General features: G+C 50.4%; 1 protein-coding gene across 2 annotated transcripts; it reads right to left on the reverse strand.

Annotated features, from left to right (window-relative positions):
• Window positions 1-5,118: 5,118 nt before the first annotated feature.
• Window positions 5,119-22,047, reverse strand: LOC137436672 (eukaryotic translation initiation factor 4 gamma 1-like). Of its 2 annotated transcripts, XR_010986340.2 has the most exons (4): window positions 21,809-22,047; window positions 21,523-21,669; window positions 19,982-20,080; window positions 5,119-6,818 (listed from the first exon to the last, which is right to left on the reverse strand). XR_010986340.2 is itself a non-coding variant. In XM_078786674.1 (3 exons), exons 1-3 carry the CDS (start codon window positions 21,935-21,937, stop codon window positions 6,732-6,734), a joined length of 315 nt encoding a protein of 104 aa, XP_078642800.1. In that variant the 5' UTR covers window positions 21,938-22,010; the 3' UTR covers window positions 5,119-6,731. The 2 variants fall into 2 exon arrangements, 1 of the variants encoding a protein (XP_078642800.1); XM_078786674.1 differs by lacking the exon at window positions 21,523-21,669 and having other exon boundaries at window positions 21,809-22,010.
• Between the last annotated feature and the right edge of the window lie 1,087 nt (window positions 22,048-23,134).

The raw sequence follows: 23,134 nt of genomic DNA on the forward strand, positions 1-23,134 counted from the left end.
TTTACAGTCCCCTTTCTCACCTCCTTCTCCATGCGCTCCTTACAGTGCCTCACCGCCTCGCGCACTCCTCCGACCTCCTCACTCACACCTCTTCTGATCTCCTCTCCCATCACTTGCATCTCCTGCCCAGATGCCACCCTCATCTGCTCCATTTCCTCCCTGTGAGCATCCAATTTAGTTTCTACCCCCATTCTGACCCCCTCTATCTGCTGCCCCATTTTTTAAACTTCCCTTTCCGCTTGGTCCCTCAATTTGCCTTCCATACTGTTTTCTAACCCCTCTAACCCATTTTTCACTCCCTCTGTCTGATTCTCCTGGGCAGCCATTCTATTTTCCACCCCCGTTAACCCATGTTTCATCCCTTCTATCCCATTGTCTAATCCCTCAAATTTATTTCCCATATTGTTTAACCCGTCTCTTAATTGCTCACTCTGAGCATCCATCTGGTTCCCCAATTGCTGACTATTAGCCCTCATCTCGTCCTTCTGCAGGTTGAGGGACGCCTGCATTTGTACCATAAATTGCTCCATGAGGGCCTGCATTTGGGCCATCCCTCCCACTTGTGCAGCGGGTGCGGCCGCCGTAGCCATGTGCGAGGCGCCATTTTGCGCGCCCGCAACCTCGTGCGCGAGAGTGCCATCTTGCGAACCTGCCGCCCTCACTGCTTCGCTCTCCTCATGTCCCTCAATTTGGTCCTGGATCGACCCTGCCTCACTCTCCTCTACCGGAACCCAGCCGTCTTGATCTGCCATAGCGCGACTTTCAAAATTCGGGTTTTTTGTAAAACAAAATCAAATTTCGGTGTCTTTATAATTTTGACCAAATTTTTTTCCTAGATGTTTTTAAAAAAATTTGGTTCGGGCCTCGAATCTCACTCCTCGACACCAATTGTTACGGATCGCGGTTAGATGTTATTTCGACCGAGCGGTGGTGTATTACCGCGACCTAACAGTTATTCCCCGACTAGACCCCGAATCCACCCAAACGTTGACCAAATCGCGCTATGCTAAATCAATGATGGAAAGGACACAACGACTGGGATAGATGAAACGACGCAAGGGGTACAGTTCTCAAGACCTCCGGAGGAGGATATAATTACAGTGGGGGAGAAAAGGGGTAGATTACAAGGTAGTGAGGTAAAGGCACAGAAGAGATAGGCACTTAATTACAGTCGTATCTTATCCCAGACAGACCACAGACAAACGGAACAAGGCTGACTTACACAGGGATTGATGGCAGGGAAGGACAGGTAGTTCGATAGCACAAGGTGCACCTTGGCTCGGGGACAGGATCAAGCACGGTCCAAGAGATGCAGGGAGGCCTCACAGCGCTCGGAGGTGGCGTCTTTCTTTCTCCAAGCTCAGCGCGCATCTGACGTCACCTCCCTCTTCCTGCGCATGCTCAGCGGGGAGTGACACGCCCTCGGCTGGTTGGCTCCGCCCCAGATGGGACCGGTCCGCCGCTTCCATTGGGTGCGGGGGTTACCGGGCTCCGCCCTTGATGAGGAGCTGACAGGGAGCCCCTATTTGGTAACCCCGTCGAGCACATGTTTGATGGCGGCTCGTGGGGAAGGCCTCGTGCCCTCCCAACACCCCCTACCAACCAAGCCGGAGTGAGGACGCGCACTCCCTGTGCACGCCGCCGCCGTTGCTGTTGTTGTTGTTTCTGAACCGTGAGGAAGAGCTGCGGGGAGGTATTGGGAGGTCCTAAACTTCCTAACGGTGCCATACAATCACATTCTGGTGCAACGAAGGGTCAGAATTAATGGAAACGAGTCCTTAACTGACATAGACTAAGAATAACTAGCAAGATGTCCTATAGTTGTCTTACATGAGATGCGGTGAACCTGGGCACGACATTTAATGGGGGAAATAGGGGGAGGTCGGGTCTACAGAGTGTTGTTTACAGAAAATGGGACTAGGGAATGGGGGATTGGGGATAGTTGGGAAGTATTGAGGAAATAGGGGAATATTTACAAGCGGATATGGATGGATGCAAATCCCATATCCGCAACATTGCACGCTTCTCTACCTCGGGGCATCCCGACCCGATAAATTTTTACCTACGTTAGTGTGGCACTCAGATGTAGTTCCCTCTACTATTAACTCAACCCTGAGTGTGACAGTTTTACAGATGTTCACAAATGAGTAAATATGTCCCCCTGCGACGTTGCACCCTTCTCCTAACAGAAACACACCCACAGGATAACCGAATCGCGGAAAGCATCCTCAAACTAAACATACAGCCGGTAGGGAGCATTATGTATACAACACTGATATTTACACTACGATCCAGGACCTGTTCTTTGAGGAACACATGCAGATGTTATGCATAGAGAGAGAGAGAGCACGCATGCCAGCATCAACACACCAACCCACGAGTGCCCTGTGGCCCTACGGCCTTTAATAATGTGCAGAGCACCCCGTCCAAGCACCAAAAGCACCACCCCATTATGCACAGTCAGCACCATACGGTGCACCAATAAAGTGTTCAATAATAAATGCACAATCAAGTGTCTATGGTCACCGGTGGTGTCGCAGCCGGCCGATGTTCTGCCGCTGGTCTTGCCTTCATGGAGTGCACTTGGCCTTCTGGCTTCTTTAGAAATAAAGAAAGGCGCCAACCGCGTCCATTTCTAAATTGTGGCCGTCAGGGGGGCCAACTAAAAGTGGTTCACCTGTATGGCATAGGTGCCACGTTGACCCAGAGGTCCATCCACGGGTGGTGCTTGACCGCAAAAGAACTGCGGTACATTGTGGGCGGCCACAAAAATTGCGGTCCATATGGTGTATCGATCCCGGCAGCAAGCAGCGGAAGTACAGGCCCACAACTGCGGAGCCAGCACCTCTCTCTCTGCCCCAAAGCCAGATCCTCGGAGGTGGGAGACAAAAGAAGACAAGTGAGTAAGGTGGTAAGGGCGCAAAAGTGGGTCAGAATTAGGTCAGAAAAGCAACGAAGGGTCAGAATTAATGGAAACGAGTCCTTAACTGACATAGACTAAGAATAACTAGCAAGATGTCCTATAGTTGTCTTACATGAGATGCGGTGAACCTGGGCACGACATTTAATGGGGGAAATAGGGGGAGGTCGGGTCTACAGAGTGTTGTTTACAGAAAATGGGACTAGGGAATGGGGGATTGGGGATAGTTGGGAAGTATTGAGAAAATAGGGGAATATTTACAAGCGGATATGGATGGATGCAAATCCCATATCCGCAACAGTATTAAATAGTTTGGGATCCTGGTCCTCGATCAACTCAACATCAATACATGACAAACAGAATGGGAAAAAAGTCGTGCAAATATTTTATGTATGAACGGATGAGATTTCGTAAGAGATGCCTTCATCAAGGACATACCATCTTACTTCAGGGAGTGTGGGGAACATGTTCCCCACTGATTATGGCCAGAGCAAGAAACACGTGAATCCGGATTGTGCCTCCCTCAAGTGAGAGGCTGCAAGATTGAAGTTCACAGGCTTGCATGGACGAGGAGAATAAACAGGTGTCCCAGGGCCTTTCAATAAAACAAAGTATTTTGATGATAAATAAGTGTTTATTGTGACAAATACAGGTCCATATTATCTTGATACAAGCGATGATGTTGGTGTGAAATATGGTCCCAAAATGTGGTCCCTGAACACCGGGACATAAAGCCAACCCACACCCTCCCATAATTGCCCGCCACCATGTAGTAGGGCCGACCTCCCCCCCCCCCCCCCCCCCCCCCGGTTCCACCTGTCTACCCTCGGCCCTGGCATACATGGTGCAGTGGCCATGAGCTTTGCCTGACCGAGGTGCACTCGTGACCACATGGGGTAGCAAGGTTTCAGCAGGATTTGACAGGAGCGGAGGGTACCTCGGGATGCCGCAGCACTACCAGGACATCCGCTATCTCGCTTTCTCTTAGTGAGCCGTGCCCCATGGGTGCCTCGGGCCACTCGCTCGGCACTCTCCCCGCAAAGAGGTTCCCTCCCGATCCAGGCTTGTAGGCCCACCCCTTTCGGGACTGGACCGCAACCTTCATGGATCAGGGGACACTGCATCCACCGACCTACCCATACCTCTTTTGAGGCCAGCTGATGACCTTGGTGGGGCGCAGATGCCACAGAGCTGGGGGAAATGCAAAGTTGCACAGTGCCCCGGGTCGACCCCACACCAACCCACCCATGGGGACTGGACGTTGGGAGATCCGAGAACACCTGACATGATGGGGGTGATACAGAGGGAATTCCATGGTTATGGAAGGGCCCCCCTTTGACGGGTTGAGTTTGCACCTCTCCAGTCTCCAAGGGACTCCCGCCTTCCTGGGACTGGTCGGACCATTCGGGTTGACCCGGTGAGGGTTGCTGGCCATGCTCCGGAAGAGAACCACATGCGTGGCCCATCAACTACCAGAAGATCAGGCAGGAGGAAACGGAAACACCTATGCGGCTGTGTCCAACGAAATGAAATGATGATGTTGGTGTGAAATTTGGACCAGTATGTAAGTGCAGAAAAGTTCCATTAAGAAGTTGGATGATAAATTAATTTACATGATAAGTGATGATGTTTGTATCACATTTGTAAAATCCATTTCTATATTATATTAGCCGTACGTGATTCTGTCTGTCTGTCTGTCTGTCTGTCCGGGGGTGTGGCTTACTCCGTTTCGAGCGTAGCTCCACCCTTTCTGGGAGAGGCTTCATATAAACAAATATCCACCATTTTATTAACTCGCATAGCTTTGAAGCCTGTTTAGTTAGGCCCATGCTGTCTTGCTCTCACAGTTTTATTTCAACTCTAATTCGATATATCATTTCATTTTTCACAGTCGCTAACATCGTTTTAGACTCGGTTGAAAAAAAACGGGAATAAAATCCCATGAAAGTTTCCGTTTATAGAACGAAATGAATTCTCAAAGGCCTGTAATTTCAAGGCCATTGAGTCTCTCTCATGCCTTTATCTCCAATCTAACTCACCATCTGATTTCATTTTTATCAATGGTTTTAGACTCGTCAGCAATAATTGAGAACATTCACGCACACGCAGGAAAATGCAGAGATATATTAAAAAGAAATCGCGCCATGATGTATCATACACCGCCCAACATGACACAGACGGCAATATGTCGACATATATAAAAAATTCGCTTTTTATTTTCCGTTAAGATATATTACTTTTCCGTTTGATGACAGTCATCACAAAAACGTCAACAATGATGCCGACATATATTTCTTCATTCTCATTTCATTCAACATTATTATCCGGAAGTAAAGGTTCACGTGTTCATTTCACGTGTGCATAAACAAACTCCATTTCATGTGTGCATGGACATGTCATTCACTTATGTAAAATAAATAATTTAACAGACGGGAAATTGCTGAGAGATATTTCGTTTGGAGCAATTATACACCGCCCAAAGGAAAATTTTCACTGAGAAACCGAGTGAATTCACCGAGCGAATGTCATCGAATTTCACCGAGTTTCAGGAAATCACCAAGAGATATTTCTTCGTTTTTATTTTATTAGTTACCAGCAGAAATACCCCGCGTTGCCGGGTGGGGGCAGGGGAAGTGCACGTACACTTTAAACATGTATATACATGTGGGATGTGGGGTATATACATGTGGGATGTGTGTCGGTGTACATGTGTGTGTGTTTGTGTGTATGTTTTTGTGTAAATATATATGTGTGTGTGTATATATATATATATATATATATATATATATATATATATATATATATATATATATACATATACACAAAGAATTAAGTTAAGCACCCCTACACAACGAATTAAGGTAAGCACCCCCTAATATATATTCTTTGTGTATATGTATACATTGGCATATATTCTAAGGTATGTGAGATCAAATAATGATTGGTATGACATTAGCAATTATCCATTGATGAAATGCAGATGAGTGCACTCATCTGTGACGCCCATCGCTGGTGCAGCACGATCACGTGGGTCCTACACACGTTATTGACGCAAAGATCGCTAGAGGTCTTCTCAGAACAATGACTGTACGTTAGAAAACATAAACGTCATCCACACTGTCCGTGATGGACCTATAGCTCCATACTTAAATTGAGGTGAAAATATGCCTAAAATTCCCAAAAAATTTCACCTTAAATTATTCAGAATAAAATATTGAAAACGGCATGATTGTTATGTTTTTATGTGACCATAATATCACTTCTCCAGAAAATATAGCAATATCATGGGTATATTACACTGTTTTGACGACAACAAACTTGTAATGTGCGAGGTTGTAAAAAAACGGGGGGGGTGCTTAACTTAATTATTTGTGTATATATATGTGTGCGTGTGTGTATGTGTATATATATATATGTGTGTGTGTGTGTGTGAATATGTGTGTATGCATGTGTCGTGTACATGTGTGTGTGTGTATATGTGTATATATGTGTGTGTATGTGTATATATGTGTGTGTGTGTGTGTGTGTGTGTGTGTGAATATGTGTATGCATGTCTCGTGTACATGTGTGTGTATGAGTGTGTGCATGTGTGTGTGTGTGTGTGTGTGTGTGTGTTTGTGTGTGTATTGTGAAACTGAATGTGCATGTGCAGCATCTAACTCAAAATGTCACACACGTCCATGCCCGTGGGATCCCCACGGGTGACCCCATGAGTGATAATGTTTGTTGATCTACACACATCGTTGGCAAATGGGAATATTTTGGAGAATAAAATAACAGCAGGTGGTAACTTCATGTTATGGTGTGATCTTCATCGCTGTTGTTCTGCACAAGCTTCCTCACGTATCATCCGAAGGTACTTTGGTCGCTCTACCTCTTGATGTGGAATCCATTTATGCTGAGAAAGGGAAGAGCATACACGCAGTTATCGATGCAGATGTTTTTTTTTGTTTGTTTCTTTGTTGTTGTTTTTTTGCATACAATGTCGTGGCTCGTATAAGGGCTAACACATAGAACATATGATAAAGGGAGCAGGAGACAAGAGGGGGAGAGAGAGGGAAGCACAACAACAGCAGGGAACAGGGACAGCAGGAGATCTGTGGAAGGGAGAGGGCTGGGGTGAGGTACATGGGATAAACAAGATGGATACTACGAGGACTTTTAGAAAGGAACACGGAATTTGACTGAGGTGGATTTGGAGTATTTTGACGGGGTAGAAAAGATCAAGGTTTTGGATGGGGGAAGATGAGAGATGGTAGTGAGCAGGTGTTTTGAAGACTTGAAGGGAGGAGTGGGATATATCCTTTTAAATGAATATATTATATACTTAATATATCCTTTTAAATCAGAAAAAAAAGAAATGGTATTGACAAAATTATGAACACCCGAGACTTCATATTTGTTAGCACAGCCTTTGGACAAAATAACTGCAGTCAAGCGCTTCCTATAGCCATGAATGAGCTTCCTACACCTCCCTACTGGCAGTTTGGCCCACTCTTATTGTGCCAACTGCTCCAGTTCTCCCAGATTTGAAGGGTGCCTTCTCCTAACTGCTGTTTTCAGATCTCCCACAGGTGTTCAATGGGATTTCGATCTGGACTCATTGCTGGCCACTTCAGAACAGTCCAGCGTTTTGTCTTGAACCAATCCTGGGTGATTTTTGAAGTGTGTTTGGGGTCATTGTCCCGCTGCAAGACCCATTACCTTCGACAGAGACCCAGCTTTCTGACACTGGGTTGAACATTGCGCTCCAAAATGCCTTGGTAATCTCCTGATTTCATGATGCCATGTGATATGAAATTGTGGGTTGCATCTCCGAGCAGTGCCCTCCTTTCTGAATACATTACTGATGATGCAGTCCCTGAATCGACCGCGCGTCGTGGGGATGGCTTAAACAACCTGTAAGCGAGGAGGGATTTTATTTCTGCTGTTGTTGGTCTCCAAGTTGGTATGGACGCTAATGACATGCCTATGTACTCGTATTGTCTCTGCATTGCCTCAGCATTAATGAAGGTTGCCTGGGTATCCTTGCTTATTAGTGCCTTATATGCTTCCCTTTAGATGTGTTGCATTCGAGTGAATAAAAGCTCACGTTGGACTTTTTTTCTGTGGACATCCTTGATTTTCACCACATTTTTATTCACTCCGAATTCTACGCTTGGAGCAATGGAGAACCTGCTGCGCCTCGAGGTCTTCTCGGGCGACCCTCAGGCAACGAACGCCGCAGACCAATGGGCCCATTGGTACAGCTTTCTCCAGAATTACATCGCAGTGGTTCCAGATCTCTCCGAGCCGCAGAGGCTTTCGATTCTGACCTATCACGTCAGTGATATTGTTTTTGGTTACATATCCCAATGTGTCACATATGATGACGCCGTTGCAACGTTGCGAGGCATCTTCGACAAGCAACAAAGCGTGTTGTATGGCAGGCACATGCTCGCTACCCGGCATTAAGACCCATCGGAGAGCCAGGAGCATTATTTCCAGGAGTGGCGTATCACGCCTGGGGAAAGATTGTTTGATGGAAACCCGAACGGTTGAGGAGTTGACCGATGACTTAATGCGGGATGCCTTAGTGGCGGGAATCGCCTCACCAGCAATCGGGTTGCGGTTGCGTGAGGAAGCCACATTAACTTTCCAACAAGCGTGCGACAAGGCTCACGTACTACAGCTGGCGACAACTCGTGCGGAGGCGTACAGTGGAGCCTTTCTCACGGCGGGGGCCATTGCCAAGGCGTGCCCGGAGCCAGAGGCACCAACCGATCGGTCCCTCGCAGTGTCTCCCGAAGCCGCGCTGGCTTTGCCGAGTTCGGGAGATGACGGAAACCCGAACGCCGTGGAGAATGCAAAATGTTACTTTTGCAGTAACAAGAGACACCCTCGCGTGTCTTGCCCTGCGAGGAATTGCGATTGTCATAATTGCAGGAGGAAAAGTCACCGCCAAGGTTTGCCGGGCGGCGAAAACACGGCGCTCGACCCTCGTGGAGACAAACACCTCACAAACGGCACGTTTCGGACATCCGGGGATATCGCGCAGATTGCGCAGCGCCGTATTGCCTGTGCTTGTGGAAGGAATCCCTGCGGAGGCACTTGTTGACACAGGGAGCAGCTCTGGTTTTGTCATCCAAACGTTGGTACAACGATATGGCTGGGCGGTGGGATCGGATACCCGCCGCATCTACCTGGCCTCAGCGGGACTGTGTGTTCGAACCAAAGGCGTGTGTTCTCTCAAACTGGTAGTCAATGATAAGTTATATGCCGATGTTCGACTCGCGGTAATGCCCAATTTGTGCACCGATGTGCTGCTGGGTCATGACTTCCTGCGCAGACACGGACATTTGGAAATGCGTTTTGGGGAAGGGGAAAACACACTCTCGGTATGCGGTCTAGCCGAGATGGCTATAGAACCCCCGGGTCTGTTCCCTAGCCTAACTGCCGATTGCAGACTCCTCACCGTGAAGTCGCGGAGGTATACCCGCGCTGATGCCCTCTATATCGTAGATGAGACTAAGCGTATGCTCTGCGAGGGCATTATCAAATTGAGTAGATCTCCGTGGAGAGCACAGGTACATGTGCACAATGAAAATCACAGAAAAAGATTAGTCGTCGATTACTGTCAGACTATAAATCAATTTACGCAATTAGATGCGTATCTCTTGCCGAAAATAGACGACCTAGTCAGAGAAGTGGCTAAGTATAGGGTCTTCAGTACCTTCGACCTCAAATCCGCATATCATCAGATACCTATCAGGGAGTCGGATAGGGCCTATACCAGGTTCCAATCCGGGACAAAGGTTGTATCAATTTCATCGAATCCCGTTTGGGGTCAATAATGGCATGGCATGTTTACAACGCGCAATAGATGACATCTTCGTAAAAGTGAAACTGAAAGACATCTTCGTTTACGTGGATAACGTGACGGTCTGCGGACATACTCAGAAGGGGCATGACGCGATCTTTAAACAATTCTTGGAGGTGGCACGTCGTTACAATTTGACCTTCAATAAGGAGAAGTGCCACTATGCTACCAAAACAATCGACCTCCTGGGGTACACAGTGACCGGCGGGGAGATAAAACCTGATGCCGAGCGCCTTCGGCCTCTGCCAGAAATGGCGGCACCGTGTGATCGCGCGTCCCTGAGGCAGAGCCTCGGGCTTTTCGCACATCACTCGATGTGGGTCCAAGGCTACTCGGAGAAAAAAAAGCCTTTGGTGGACTGCAAAGCCTTCCCTCTGATGCAGGACGCCCAGGATGCCTTTCAACTTCTGAAGGAGGATATCGCAGGGGCCTGTAAACATTCTATTGATGACAACATTCCATTTCCCGTTGAGACAGACGGCTCCGACTGTGCTATCGCAGCCACCCTCACCCAAGGGGGTAAGCCTGTGGCGTTCTTCTCCAGGACATTGACCTCGAGCAAACGCAAACACTCTGCGATAGAAAAAGAAGATTACGCAGTCGTGGAGTCTGTCAGACGGTGGCGCCACTTGCTGTTAGGCCGGAAATTCGATCTCCTGATGGACCAACAAATATGAATGAATGAACGGCCATAAGCACCCTCAACGCATTAAAAATGAGAAAATATCTCGATGGCGGGTCGAATTAGCTGACTACTGTTATAACAAAATCTATCGACCCGGGAGCGAAAATGTAGCCGCCGACGCGCTATCTCGCCCATCGATTTGCGACGGCATGACTTCGGAGGATCTGAAGCGCATTAATGATTCGTTGTGCCATCCAGGGGTAACTCGCCTTGCTCATTTTGGACGCTGCCGCAACTTACCCTTTTCGATTGAGGACATCAGACGCCTATGTCGAATGTGCTCGGTGCTCGGTATGCGCCGAGTTGAAGCCGCGGTTCTATAAGCCGCCAGTTGGGACTCTCATTCAAGCGAGTCGACCGTGGGAACGGCTAAGCATTGATTTTAAGGCCTTACCCACGCAGAGCACTCTACGTTACATGTTGACCGTAGTTGATGAGTATTCATGTTTTCCGTTCGCATTTCCGTGCTCGGACATGTCCTCCGCCACGGTCATTCGCTGCCTGTGTCAGCTGTTTGTCATGTTCCGGTATCCGGGTTCGTGCATTCCGATCGTGGTGCTGCGTTTATGTCTCAGGAGGTACGGACCTTCCTCGTGGGGCTGGGGATCGCCGCCAGCCAAACTACTCCCTATCATCCTGAGGGGAATGGCCAGGTGGAACGATTTAATGGTGGAATCTGGAAGGCCGTCATGATGCGATTGCGTACACAGTCGATGGGGCTGCACCAATGGCCCCAAGCGGTGCCTGAAGCATTACACGCCCTTTGTATGTTACTATGCACGGCTAAGAAATAAACTTCGCACGAACGTTATTTTGCCGTTGGACAGTCGGCGGACAGTCGCTGTCGAGGCGGACAGTCGGCGGACAGTCGGCGGACAGTTTGCCAGCGGACAGTCGCTGCCCGGTTGACTTGTCGATTTAGGCCCCGCGTATCTGAAGCGGACGGTACGACAGAGCAAGTACGAACCGACCATAGATTTGGTGCAACATGTGCAGGTGAATCCACAGTACGCGACCGTTTGGTTGAAGGATGGCCGTTTGTCGACCGTGTCGGTCAAACATTTAGCGCCGTGCGGGGAAAGGCCCGAGGGTGAGGGGCTCCGTCATGACAGGGGCACCGTGGATCCGATCGCCGAAGTTGAGGTGTCCGTGCCGGGAACCCCAAGGCCGGATCGGGCGGCGGGTGACAATGTGCCATGACAGATGGAGAATGCTGGGGTAGCTTCTCCTGATTCGCCTTGTCCGACAGCTCCCGTGATCGAGTGCGGTTCGGTTAGCTAAAGTACTCGCACCGGCTGGGAATGTCGTCGACCCCAACGCTTGGGATTGTGACGAGTTGGTGGGATACCGACTGCAGTTGACATGATTGCTTGCTTTATATTTTATGCATTTATACTGTTAGTCTTGCGTTCTGGCTGAAACTTTAATGGTGGGTTAATGATCTGAAATTGTGGGTTGCATCTCCGAGCAGTGCCCTCCTCCCTGAATATATTACTGATGATGCAGTCCCTGAATCGACCGCGCGTCTTGGGGACAGCTTATAAACTACCTGTAAGCGAGGAGGGATTTCATTTCTGCTGTTGTGGTCTCCAAGTTGGTAAGGATGCTAATGACATGCCTGTGTACTCGCATTGTCTTTGCATTGCCTCAGCATTAATGAAGGTTGTCTGGGAATGTTTGCTTATTTGTGCCTTATATTCTTCCCTCCAGATGTGTTGCATTCGAGTGAATAAAAGCTCACGTTGGAGTTTTTTCTGTGGACATCCTTGATTTTCACCATACCATGCACACACTCAAGGCACCCAGTGCCAGAGGCAGCAGAGCAACACCAAAACATCACTGAACCTCTTCTGTGTTTGACTGTAGGAATGAATGAATGAATGAATGATCGTTTTGTTTCGGCCATTTATAGAAAAAAACAAATAAAAAAACAACGATCATTCATTCATTCATTCATCTCATTCATTCCTACAGTCAAACATAAAAGAGGTTCGGTGATGTTTGACTGCAGGGAAGGTGTTTTTTTCTTTGAAGGCTTCATTTTGTTTTCTGTAAACAGAAATGAAAAATTTTGTGTAAAAATGAAATGAAAAATTGTAAAAATGTAAAAATGAAAAAAATGAAATGAAAATATATATATAATGATATATTCTGTAAAATTTTGGCTTTACCAAAAAGTTCTAATTTGTGCACAGGACATTATCCCAGAAGGATTTTTTTGACTTGTTCAAGTGTGTTTTGGCAAACTCCAGTCGGGCTTTCTTGTCTCTCTCTCAGCAGTGGGGTCCTCCTGGGTCTCCTACCATAGAACCCCCTTTCATTGAGTTGGCGACAGATGGTGCGAGTTGAAACTATCGTAACTTGTGTCTAAAGGTCAGCTTGAATCTGTTTGACAGTTGATCGAGGTGCTTTCTCCATCATTCGAACAATCCTTCGCTGCAATATTCGATCAAAGTTTCTCTTGTGGCCACCTCCAGGGAGGTTGGCTACAGTGCCATGGGCCTTAAACTTCCTGATAACATTCCGTACAGTGGACACATTAACATCAAGGTCTCTGGCGATGGACTTGTAGCCTTGAGATTGTCCATGCTTTGCTACAATCTTGTGTCTGACCTCCTCAGACAATTCTCTGGTATTATTTCTTTTCTCCATCCTCATCGCGGTGCACACAGTGACACAAAACAGCAAAATGACTCCTTTTCTCCATTCAAACTGGTTTAATGAGTGATTCTTATATTGCAGGTGAGTTCAGTTACTTTTTTAAAGGAATAATTAATGCCATAGGTGAGTTCAATTCCAAAGTAAAGGAGAAACACCTGTTTGAAATCTAATTATTTCTAACAACCTCTAAAAGGTGCCAATAATATTGTCTGGGCCATTTTAGGATTTCTGTGGGATAAGCTAAGATTTCGTAATTTTTCAGCTTTTTTTTTGTTTTGTTCCATTGTAAACCAAAGAAATACATACTGTATGTAGATACCAAAAGATTTTTTAAATTTCAACAATTTCCTGCACGAGATGTATTGGAATTTCACAAGTTAGGTGGTTTGAGACATTATTTGAAAAAAGTGCAAAGGTACCAATATTTTTGGTCACGACAGTATGAGGAAAAGAGAGTTGGGATGAGTGGATAGAAGTTGGTCCATGTTGGCGGACAGCGAGATGTAAATGGAGTCATCACTGTTTGGTGGACGGTACAACACACATAAACAAGAGGTGGAAGTGGAGGGGAACCGTAGACAGAGGTACTCATGAGGATGTGGTGAAGTGAGGAAGAGAGCTGGAAGAAAGGGCAGGATGAGGAGGACCAAAGGCTAGGTGGTGATGTGACGAGGCACAGTGATGAATAATATGAGGTGGGGTAGAGGATCGGAGGTGGAGGAATGATTTGGAAGAGAGATGGTTGTATTTCATTAATTGCTCCTTTTGTACATCTTCAGTGTCAACCCCTTCCCTGTCTATTCCCTCCTCTCCTACGAACCCTATCTCTTACCAGCGTCCCACTCCATGTCCACTCCCTCCACTCCCTCCTATCCCCATTCCATCACTACCTCTCCCTTTCAAAACCCCCCTCACCCCTCCCCTTCATTTCTCCCCCTCTTCCCTCCCCCCCACACCCCTCCCCTTAATTTCTCCCGCTCTTCCCTCCCCTTCAAAACTGTCGCCCCCACACCTCTCCCCTTCAAATCTCCCCCCCAACCCTCCCATTCAAATCTCCACCCTCTCCTTCAGAACTCCCCCCCAACCCCTCCCCTTCAAACTCCCCCATCACCCTCCCCTGAAAAACTCCACCCTCACCTCTCCACCTTCAACTCCCCCTAAAAACTCCACCCTCACCCCTCCCCCTTCCCCTTAAACCCCCCCTGAACACCTCCCCTTAAAAACTCCACCCTCACCCCTCCCCCTCCCCCTTCGACCCCCCTTAACACCTCCCCTTAAAAACTCCACCCTCACCCCTCCCCCTTCCCCTTAGACCCCCCTTAACACCTCCCCTTAAAAACTCCACCCTCACCCCTCCACCTTCAACCCCCCCTTAACACCTCCCCTTTAAAAACTCCACCCTCACCCCTCCCCCTTCCCTTCAAATCTCCCCTCTCACTCCTCCAATCCTCCTCCAAAGTTTCCTCTTAACTCACCCACAAATCTGCCTCCTCCCACATTCATCCAATGCAAACTGGGGTTGTTGAGATTTTCAAGTCAGAGATACATTTGAAAACGTTAAAGGAGGGGTGATATAAAGGTGAGTTTAGAGATTGGAGAAGGGAAGAAATGTAAGATTTATTTTTTGAAATGGAATGATTGAAAGAGGGATTTGAAAACAGCCTTTGAAAAAGGAAGAAGAGTGAATTGCAATAAAAGGGATTAAACAACACGGAAGGAGGAAGGAGGAGGTATATATAAGCACTTGCTTAGTACGGGAGGAGTGATTCCTTTTTCTTTGAATGTTAAGTGAAAACAGATTTGAGTAAAAAAGAGAAAGGTTGAAAGCGATCGTGAAAGAGTTTGGTGATGCACTTCACAAAAAGAATGGGGATAGAAAGGTGACATTAAAGCGCGGCGTTACGCGCGCTGCTTGTGAGCAAGGAGGAAGCGGACAAGCGGTAACTTATAAACATCTTTATTGTAGGAGCTCACTGTAACACTGGCCCGCTCCGGGCTGGGCGCCCGGTGTATATCATGAGGCCACGCCTACCCCTCGGGCGTGGCCACCGCCCACCCCTCGGGCGTGGCCACCGCCCACTTGGTGCGCGGGATGATGTCACCACGCCAGTGGGCTTTTGTGTCCGCCACACGCGCCCCCCCAGAATTCCCGCGCACCTGGAGGGCCAGTTTGCAGGGCAGACGAATGACCCGGCCGAAGCGCCCCCTGGCGATCGGCGGCGTCCGGGGTGCAGGGATGCCAGGTGGGATGCCCCTGGCTGCCCCTGGGATGGGTGCAGGACCGGGGGGCGGCGTGGCGGCGGGGCTGGGCGGTGCCGGTGGTCCGCCCGCAGGAGGGCGGCCCCGACGTGGGGGTCGGGCCACTGGCGGTGGATGGTCCACATCGAGGTGGGCCGGCTTGAGGCGGTCTACCGAAACGCGGTCAGGAGTACCGCCGATGTCCAGGGTGAAGTGCTTCGCCCCGGTCTCCAGCACGCGGAAAGGCCCGTCGTACGGGGGCCGCAGTGGTGTCCGATGGGCATCGTGGCGGACGAAGACGTACTCCGCCGCGCGAAGCTCCGGGGCGACGTGCGTCGGTGGGTGCCCGTGGCATGCCGTTGGCACCGGGGCGAACCTCTGGGCGGTCTCTTGCAGAGCGGAGTGCTGCTGTGCCGCGGACCATGGTGCCGTGGAGTCGGGGAGGAATTCCCCAGGCACCCGCAGCGGTTGCCCGAAGACCAACTGCGCCGCGGATGCGCGCAGGTCCTCCTTGGGCGCCGTCCGGAGGCCCAGCAGGACCCAGGGGAGGCTGTCGACCCAGCCGCCGTCGCGGAGGGTGGCCCGGAGCGCGGCCTTCAATGAGCGGTGAAATCGCTCACACAGGCCGTTAGCCTGGGGGTGGTAGGCCGTGGTTCGGTGCAGCCGGACCCCGAGCCCCTGCGCAACCGCCCCCCAGAGCTCCGAGGTGAACTGGGGGCCGCGGTCGGATGAGATGTCTGAGGGGGCGCCGAACCGGGCGACCCAGGTGGCGATGAAAGCCTGCGCGACATCGGCCGCCGTTGTCGACGCCAAGGGCACGGCCTCCGGCCACCGGGTGGTGCGGTCCACCATGGTGAGGACGTAGGTGAAACCCCGCGAGGGGGGCAGAGGTCCCACCAGGTCCACGTGGACGTGGTCAAACCGGCGTTCCGGCACCGTGAACGGGGCCAACGGGGCCTGGGTGTGCCGGTGCACCTTGGCGCGCTGGCACGCGAGGCACGTCCTGGCCCAGCCGCGGACGGCCTTCCGGAGGCCATGCCAGACGAACTTGTCGGCGATCAGCCTTTGGGAGGCCCTCGCGCTCGGGTGGGACAGGCCGTGGATGGCGTCAAACACCTGGCGCTGCCAGCCCGCGGGCACGATGGGGCGAGGACGCCCGAGGGAGACGTCGCACAAGAGGGCCACGCCCGCGCCGTCGAACGGCACCTCGGTGATGCGGAGGCCCGTGACGGCGGTCCGCAAGGCCTGGACGTCGGGGTCAGCGGCCTGGTCCGCTGCCATCCGGGCATAGTCGATGCCGAGGTGGACTGCGTGGGCGACGGCCCGGGAAAGGCAATCCGCCACCGGGTTGTCCTTCCCCGCGACGTGCTGGATGTCCGTCGTGTACTCGGACACGGCCGAGAGGTGACGCTGCTGCCGGGCCGACCACGGCTCGGTGACCTTGCCCATCGCGAAGATCAGCGGCTTGTGGTCGACGAAGGCAGTGAACGCACGGCCCTCGAGCAGATGGCGGAAGTGCCTGACCGCCAAGTGAAGTCCGAGCAACTCGCGGTCGAAGGTACTGTAACGGCGTTCGGGCGGGCGAAGCTGCCGGCTAAAGAACGCCAGCGGTTGCCAAGCTCCACGCACCCATTGCTCGTGCACCGCGCCCACCGCGTAGTCCGAGGCATCAGTGGTGAGGGCGATCGGTGCATCGGGCGCCGGGTGCGCGAGCATGGTGGCGTTAGCCAAGGCGAGCTTCGCGCCCGTGAACGCCGTGTCCATCTGCTCGGTCCAGGTAACGTCGCCTTTGCCCGGCTTACCTCGGAGAGCTTCGTGCAGGGGGCGCAGGAGCTGGGCGATACGGGGCAGGAACCGATGGTAAAAGTTCACCATGCCCAGGAACTCCTGCAGCCCTCTGATCGTGCGGGGGCGCGGAAACCCCTTCACCGCCTCCACCTTGGCCGGCAGGGGGACGGCTCCGTGCCTGGTGACACGGTGCCCCAGAAAATCGATTGTGGCGGCGCCGAACCGGCACTTTGCGGGGTTCACAATCAGGCCATGCTGGCCCAGGCGTTCGAAGAGCGTGCGGAGGTGGCGTAGGTGCTCTTCGCGGGACGCGCTGGCGACGAGGATATCGTCCAGGTAGACGTAGACAAAATCCAAGTCGCGCAGGACGCTGTCCATCAGTCGCTGGAACGCCTGAGCCGCATTCTTCAGACCGAAGGGCATGCGCAGGAACTCGAAGAGTCCGAATGGCGTGATGACCGCCGTCTTCGGGACGTCCTCCGGCCTGACGGGGACCTGATGGTAGCCGCGTATGAGGTCCACCTTCGAGAAGAAGGACCTGCCCGCCAAACGGGCGGAAAAGTCCTGAATGTGGGGGACGGGGTAGCGGTCGGGAGTCGTGGCGTCATTGAGACGGCGATAGTCCCCGCACGGTCGCCATCCCCCGCCGGGCTTCGGCACGATGTGCAGCGGCGACGCCCAAGCGCTCTCTGAGCGCCGAACGATGCCGAGTCGCTCCAGGGTAGCGAACCCCGCTTTTGCCACCGCCAGCTTCGTCGGCTCGAGGCGGCGTGCCCGGGCGTAGACCGGTGGCCCGACGGTGGGGATGTGATGGGCCACCCCGTGCTTGACGGCCCCCGCCGAGAAGGTGGGCCACGTGAGGGCCGGGAAGCCGGCGAGGAGGCGGGTGAATGCGTCCGCTGCCGGAAGCGTACAGACCAACGTGGCCGGAACCGAACCGTTCGGCAAGCCGCTTGGCAAGCCGCTCGTTGAGCTGGGCAACGCACAAGTGAGCGAGCTGAACGTCTCGGCCTGGACAAGACGTCTGCGCTTGACGTCGACCAGGAGCCCATCAGCGCACAGGAAGTCCGCGCCAAGCAGTGCCATGGGCACGTCGGCGATGACGAACGTCCATTGGAAAACCTGCCCTCCAAACCGCAGAGAGAGGCAGTGTTTTCCATACGTACGGATGGGCGTCCCGTTCGCGGCAAGCAGCGCGGGGCCCCCACCCGCGGCGTGCTTGTCTGACGTGCCGGCGGGAATGACACTCACCTGCGCTCCCGTGTCGCACAGGTAACGGCGCCCGGAGAAGGTGTCCGTTATGAACAGCAGACTGCTCGAACGGCCGGCGCTCATCGCCACTATTGAGCGCCGGCCCGGGCGTTTCCCGACCTGTTGAAGGAGCATGGCGGATGACACTGCCGAGCTTCGTGGCCGAACTTGGCGTGGAACCAGCACCAGGTGGTGGAGCTGGAGGAGCGCGGCTGGCTCCGCCAGGCCGGTGGAGTTGGCGGGTTTCCCCGCGGTGGCGGTTTTCACCGCGGCGGTGGGCGGGGCGTGGCGGCATTCACGAGGTGCGTATACGCATGCTGCGTATGCTGTAGAAGCTGATGCTGTGGAACAGCAGCATGGGAGGCAGCAGCAGGAGGCCCGGCAGCAGCATCAGCCTCGAGGGCCGTGACGGCCACGCCGACTCTCGCCCGCGTGTCCGAAGCGGCGAAGTACCTGTCCGCCTCGGCTGCCAATGCTCGGGGTTCCGTTAGCCCGGTCCCGGCCAACGCGAGGCGAACCTGCGCTGGAAGTTGGCGCCGGAAAAGCGCCCGGAATAGAGAACCGGGGGCTTCGTCGCCCAACAGTGACAGCATATGGTCCATTCGGACCGACGGGCGCGTGTCACCGAGCTCGGGGAGATCCAGGAGGCGGTCGGCCCGTGCGTCGTCCGTGAGGCCGAACGTGGCTAGGAGTAGCCGCTTGAGTGCCTCGTACTTGTGGCCGTCCGGTGGGTGGCGAAGGACGGACACAACTCGAGCGGCCGTGCCGGGCCCGAGGGAGGCGACGACGTGGCAATAGCGCGTGTCATCGCCGGTGAGGCGCCGAAGCTGAAATTGGGCTTCAGCCTGGACGAACCAGACTTCGGCCTGAGCCTCCCAAAATTCCGGAAGTTTGACGAAGTTGGCCATGGCAATGGCGTCGCGTGTGGAAGGATCGCTCCGGCAGATCCAATGTCGAGGGGGTCACCAGTAAAGCGCGGCGTTACGCGCGCTGCTTGTGAGCAAGGAGGAAGCGGACAAGCGGTAACTTATAAACATCTTTATTGTAGGAGCTCACTGTAACACTGGCCCGCTCCGGGCTGGCCGCCCGGTGTATATCATGAGGCCACGCCTACCCCTCGGGCGTGGCCACTGCCCACTTGGTGCGCGGGATGATGTCACCACGCCAGTGGGCTTTTGTGTCCGCCACAACATCGTCCGGAGAAGGAGGAAAATATGGAGGACAGGAGGATGGGAGGGGCGAGACAACACGTGCTGTAAAAAGTTGGGAGAAGGAAAAGGTGAAAATAAAAGGTAGTGCAGAGAAAGGACGATCTTCGACACACAACGACTAATGAGGGAACCGGGTAGGCCTCAAAAATCCGACTAATCCTCCAAGCTCACAGCAAACACTTAAACAGCAAAATAAACAGCAGAAAAATCGACAAAGCGATCGCGAGAACTCTGAGGATACCGGAGGAGTCCAAAGATCAGCACAGCACGACCGAGCTCAAGGAACCGGAACGTTGGTTGGTGGTTTGAACTTTGAGACAGGTATAAATTGTGAATTGGCACACCTGAGTAAGATGAAAATCACTTACGATGCGAAGATCTATCAGATCCTGGAGCATTAAATGGATGCGTGTCGATATTTTCCACTCCTTCAATAATTTCTCCAGAAATGTGAAATAACCATTCATCTGTCGAAACACAAAAATATGTTTCTCAGTCAGTAAAACTATAACGGCATTCAGTAGAGAGCATACCTCGGCCTGGTTGGCCACATCACTCAATGGTGAAGAATCACTTAATTATATATATAATTCTCATATCGGAATCCATATTCAGATCTTCACCAAAATTAAGTCGATTCTTCCTTGTCGGACACCCAACCGGTCCACCAGGTTTCGTCCAAATCCATCCATCACTTTTTGAGATAGCCCGCAATGTATCGTTTTTGGCCCCATCTCCCAATGGTGAAGAATCACTTAAATATATATATAATTCTCATATCGGAATCCATATTCAGATCTTCACCAAAATTAAGTCGATTCTTCCTTGTCGGACATCCAACCGGTCCACCAGGTTTCGTCCAAATCCATCCATCACTTTTTGAGATAGCCCGCAATGTATCGTTTTTCGCCCTATCTCCCAATGGTGAAGAATCATTTAAATATATATATAATTCTCATATCGGAATCCATATTCAGATCTTCACCAAAATTAAGTCGATTCTTCCTTGTCGGACATCCAATCGGTCCACCAAGTTTCATCCAAATCCGTCCACAACTTTTTGAGATATCCTGCGATGTATCGTTTTTGGCCCAAAATACCAATGGTGAAGAATCACTTTAAAATTCCAGTAGCCGGATCCGAATCCGGATCTTCACCAAAATCTAATCATTTCGTCCTTGTGACATATGCTACATCCCTGCCAAATTTTGTCCGAATCCATCCACAACTTTTTGAGATATTTTGTTCACAAACAAACAAACAAATGAAAAATCACTCATTGAGCGACACTTGGCAAAACAGAACAAAGTAGAATGGCACTCGGTAGAGCATCCTTTTGACCTCAAAAATAATTCGTGGTTGAATTCAGTGACCTGATATTCAAATCGTCTTCAAAGTTTAAGTTAATCGGATGAAAATTGACAATTTTAAAAATTTGGGCCTTTGCTGACCTTTTGGCCTATGTTGATCTTTTGGCCTATGTTGACCTTTTGGCCGATTCTGATCTCAAAAATAATTGGTGGTTGAATTGAGTTAGCTGATATGTAAATCCTATTCAAATTTCAAGTGAATCGGATGAAAATTGAGGATTTTAGAAATTTGAAATTGTTGTTGACCGTTGGCCTATATTGACCTTTTGGCCTTTGCTGATCTCAAAAATAGTTGGTGGTTGAATTGAGTTAGCTGATATGTAAATCCTATTCAAATTTCAACTCAATAGGATTAAAATTGAGGATTTAAAAAATTTGAAATTTTTGTTGACCTTTGGCCTATGTTGACCTTTTGGCCTATGTTGATTTGAAAAATAGTTGGTGGTTGAATTCCGTGATCCGATATGTAAATCGTTTTCAAATTTCAAGTCAATCGGATTAAAAGTGAGGATTTTAGAAATTTGAAAAAAGTGGTTGACCTTTGGCCTATGTTGACCTTTTGGCCGACGCTGATCTCAAAATAGTTGGTGGTTCAATTCAGTTAGATGATGTGAAAATCCTCTTCAAATTTCAACTTCATCCCAGTCGTTGTCTTTAGTTTGAAAATCCGTCTTGAGCTGCGTCACCTGCAAGTGATTAAAACACATCAGCAATCATCGCACATCGAGGGAAACATTATCTTATGCTCTTTAGTATCTGTTCTTTTGTGGTCAAAGGTCAGACAGTGTGGAGCAAGTCCCACATTGTTCGATAACGGTTGCTTACTTGTTGACGGTACTCAACATCCTGTTGCTCCTGCTTGGTTCGCTGTTCCTGGAGCTGCTGTTCCAATTCAGAACATTTGCTCTCCAGGTGTGAGCGATCCATCGAAAGTGCTTCAATCCGTGAAGTCATCTCATCCAATTGATTATCCGTTGATTTCACCTGCTGAGATAGCAGCTCGACCTGTGCAGCAGAAACATGACAGTGTCACTGACAGGAATGTTTCTGTTTTCTGTTCTACATTCCAATGAATAGTCTTCCATTTGTAAATGTCTCACAAGGAGCACGACCCCTGCGAGGTGTTAAAACTCATTAAATCATGTGGAGGTGAACATTATGTTCACCCCATTGACATCTGCAGTCCCACATGCTTGATAACGGTTCCTTACTTGTTGGAAGCTCTCAACGTTCTTCTGTTGTTCTTCCTCATTCCATTGCCGTTGTTTCTGGAGCTGAAGTTGTACTTTTGGCAACTTGATCGAAACTTTTTCGAGTTCGTCTGAAAGGACCTTGTTTTTCACTGTGAACTCATTACCTTGTTCATCCTTCACGTCCAATCGTTGTGAAAGTGCATCAACCTGTGAGGTAGAAACATGACAGTGTCATCGACGAAGTTTCTTGTTTTATATTCTACATAACCAGAAAGAAACCCAGTGACGGGTTTGAAAGAAAATTCAAGACCACACAGCTCACCATTACGCACTCCTTCTCATCATCAATCAAAAAACATCAATACATTATGGAGGTGTCCCTCTCAAGTCTAAACTAGATTCAACTCTGGTTAAAGGTGGAAGGTTCACATGGAATTTCACAAATTCCAAACAACGGTCTTGCATTTGTAAATGTCTCATTAGCAGCACGACCCCTGCGAGGTGTTCAATCTCATCAGAACACGTGGAGGTGAACATGATGTTCATCATCTTGGCATCTGTAGTCCCACATGCTTGATAACAGTTCCTTACTTGTTGGAAGCTCTCAACGTTCTTCTGTTGTTCTTCCTCATTCCATTGCCGTTGTTTCTGGAGCTGAAGTTGTACTTTTGGCAACTTGTTCGAAACTTTTTCGAGATCGTCTGAAAGGATCTTGTTTTTCACTGTGAACTGATTGACTTGTTCATCCTTCACGTCCAATCGTGAAAGCAACTCGACCTGTGCAATAGAACACATTGCGTCATGAAGAGATGGAAATAACATAATGAAGAAACATCAATAAAGACGAGAACGGCACTCAGTAGAGCGCAAACCTCCGCCAGGCTGAACAGTTTATGTTTTGTATCCCACTGATAGGCCTGATCTGGATTCGGACCTGCACCAAAATCGAATTGGCTTG

Source organism: Myxine glutinosa, chromosome 11 (assembly GCF_964187855.1).
Source record: "Myxine glutinosa chromosome 11, kmMyxGlut1.1, whole genome shotgun sequence".
NCBI classification, from domain to species: domain Eukaryota; kingdom Metazoa; phylum Chordata; class Myxini; order Myxiniformes; family Myxinidae; genus Myxine; species Myxine glutinosa.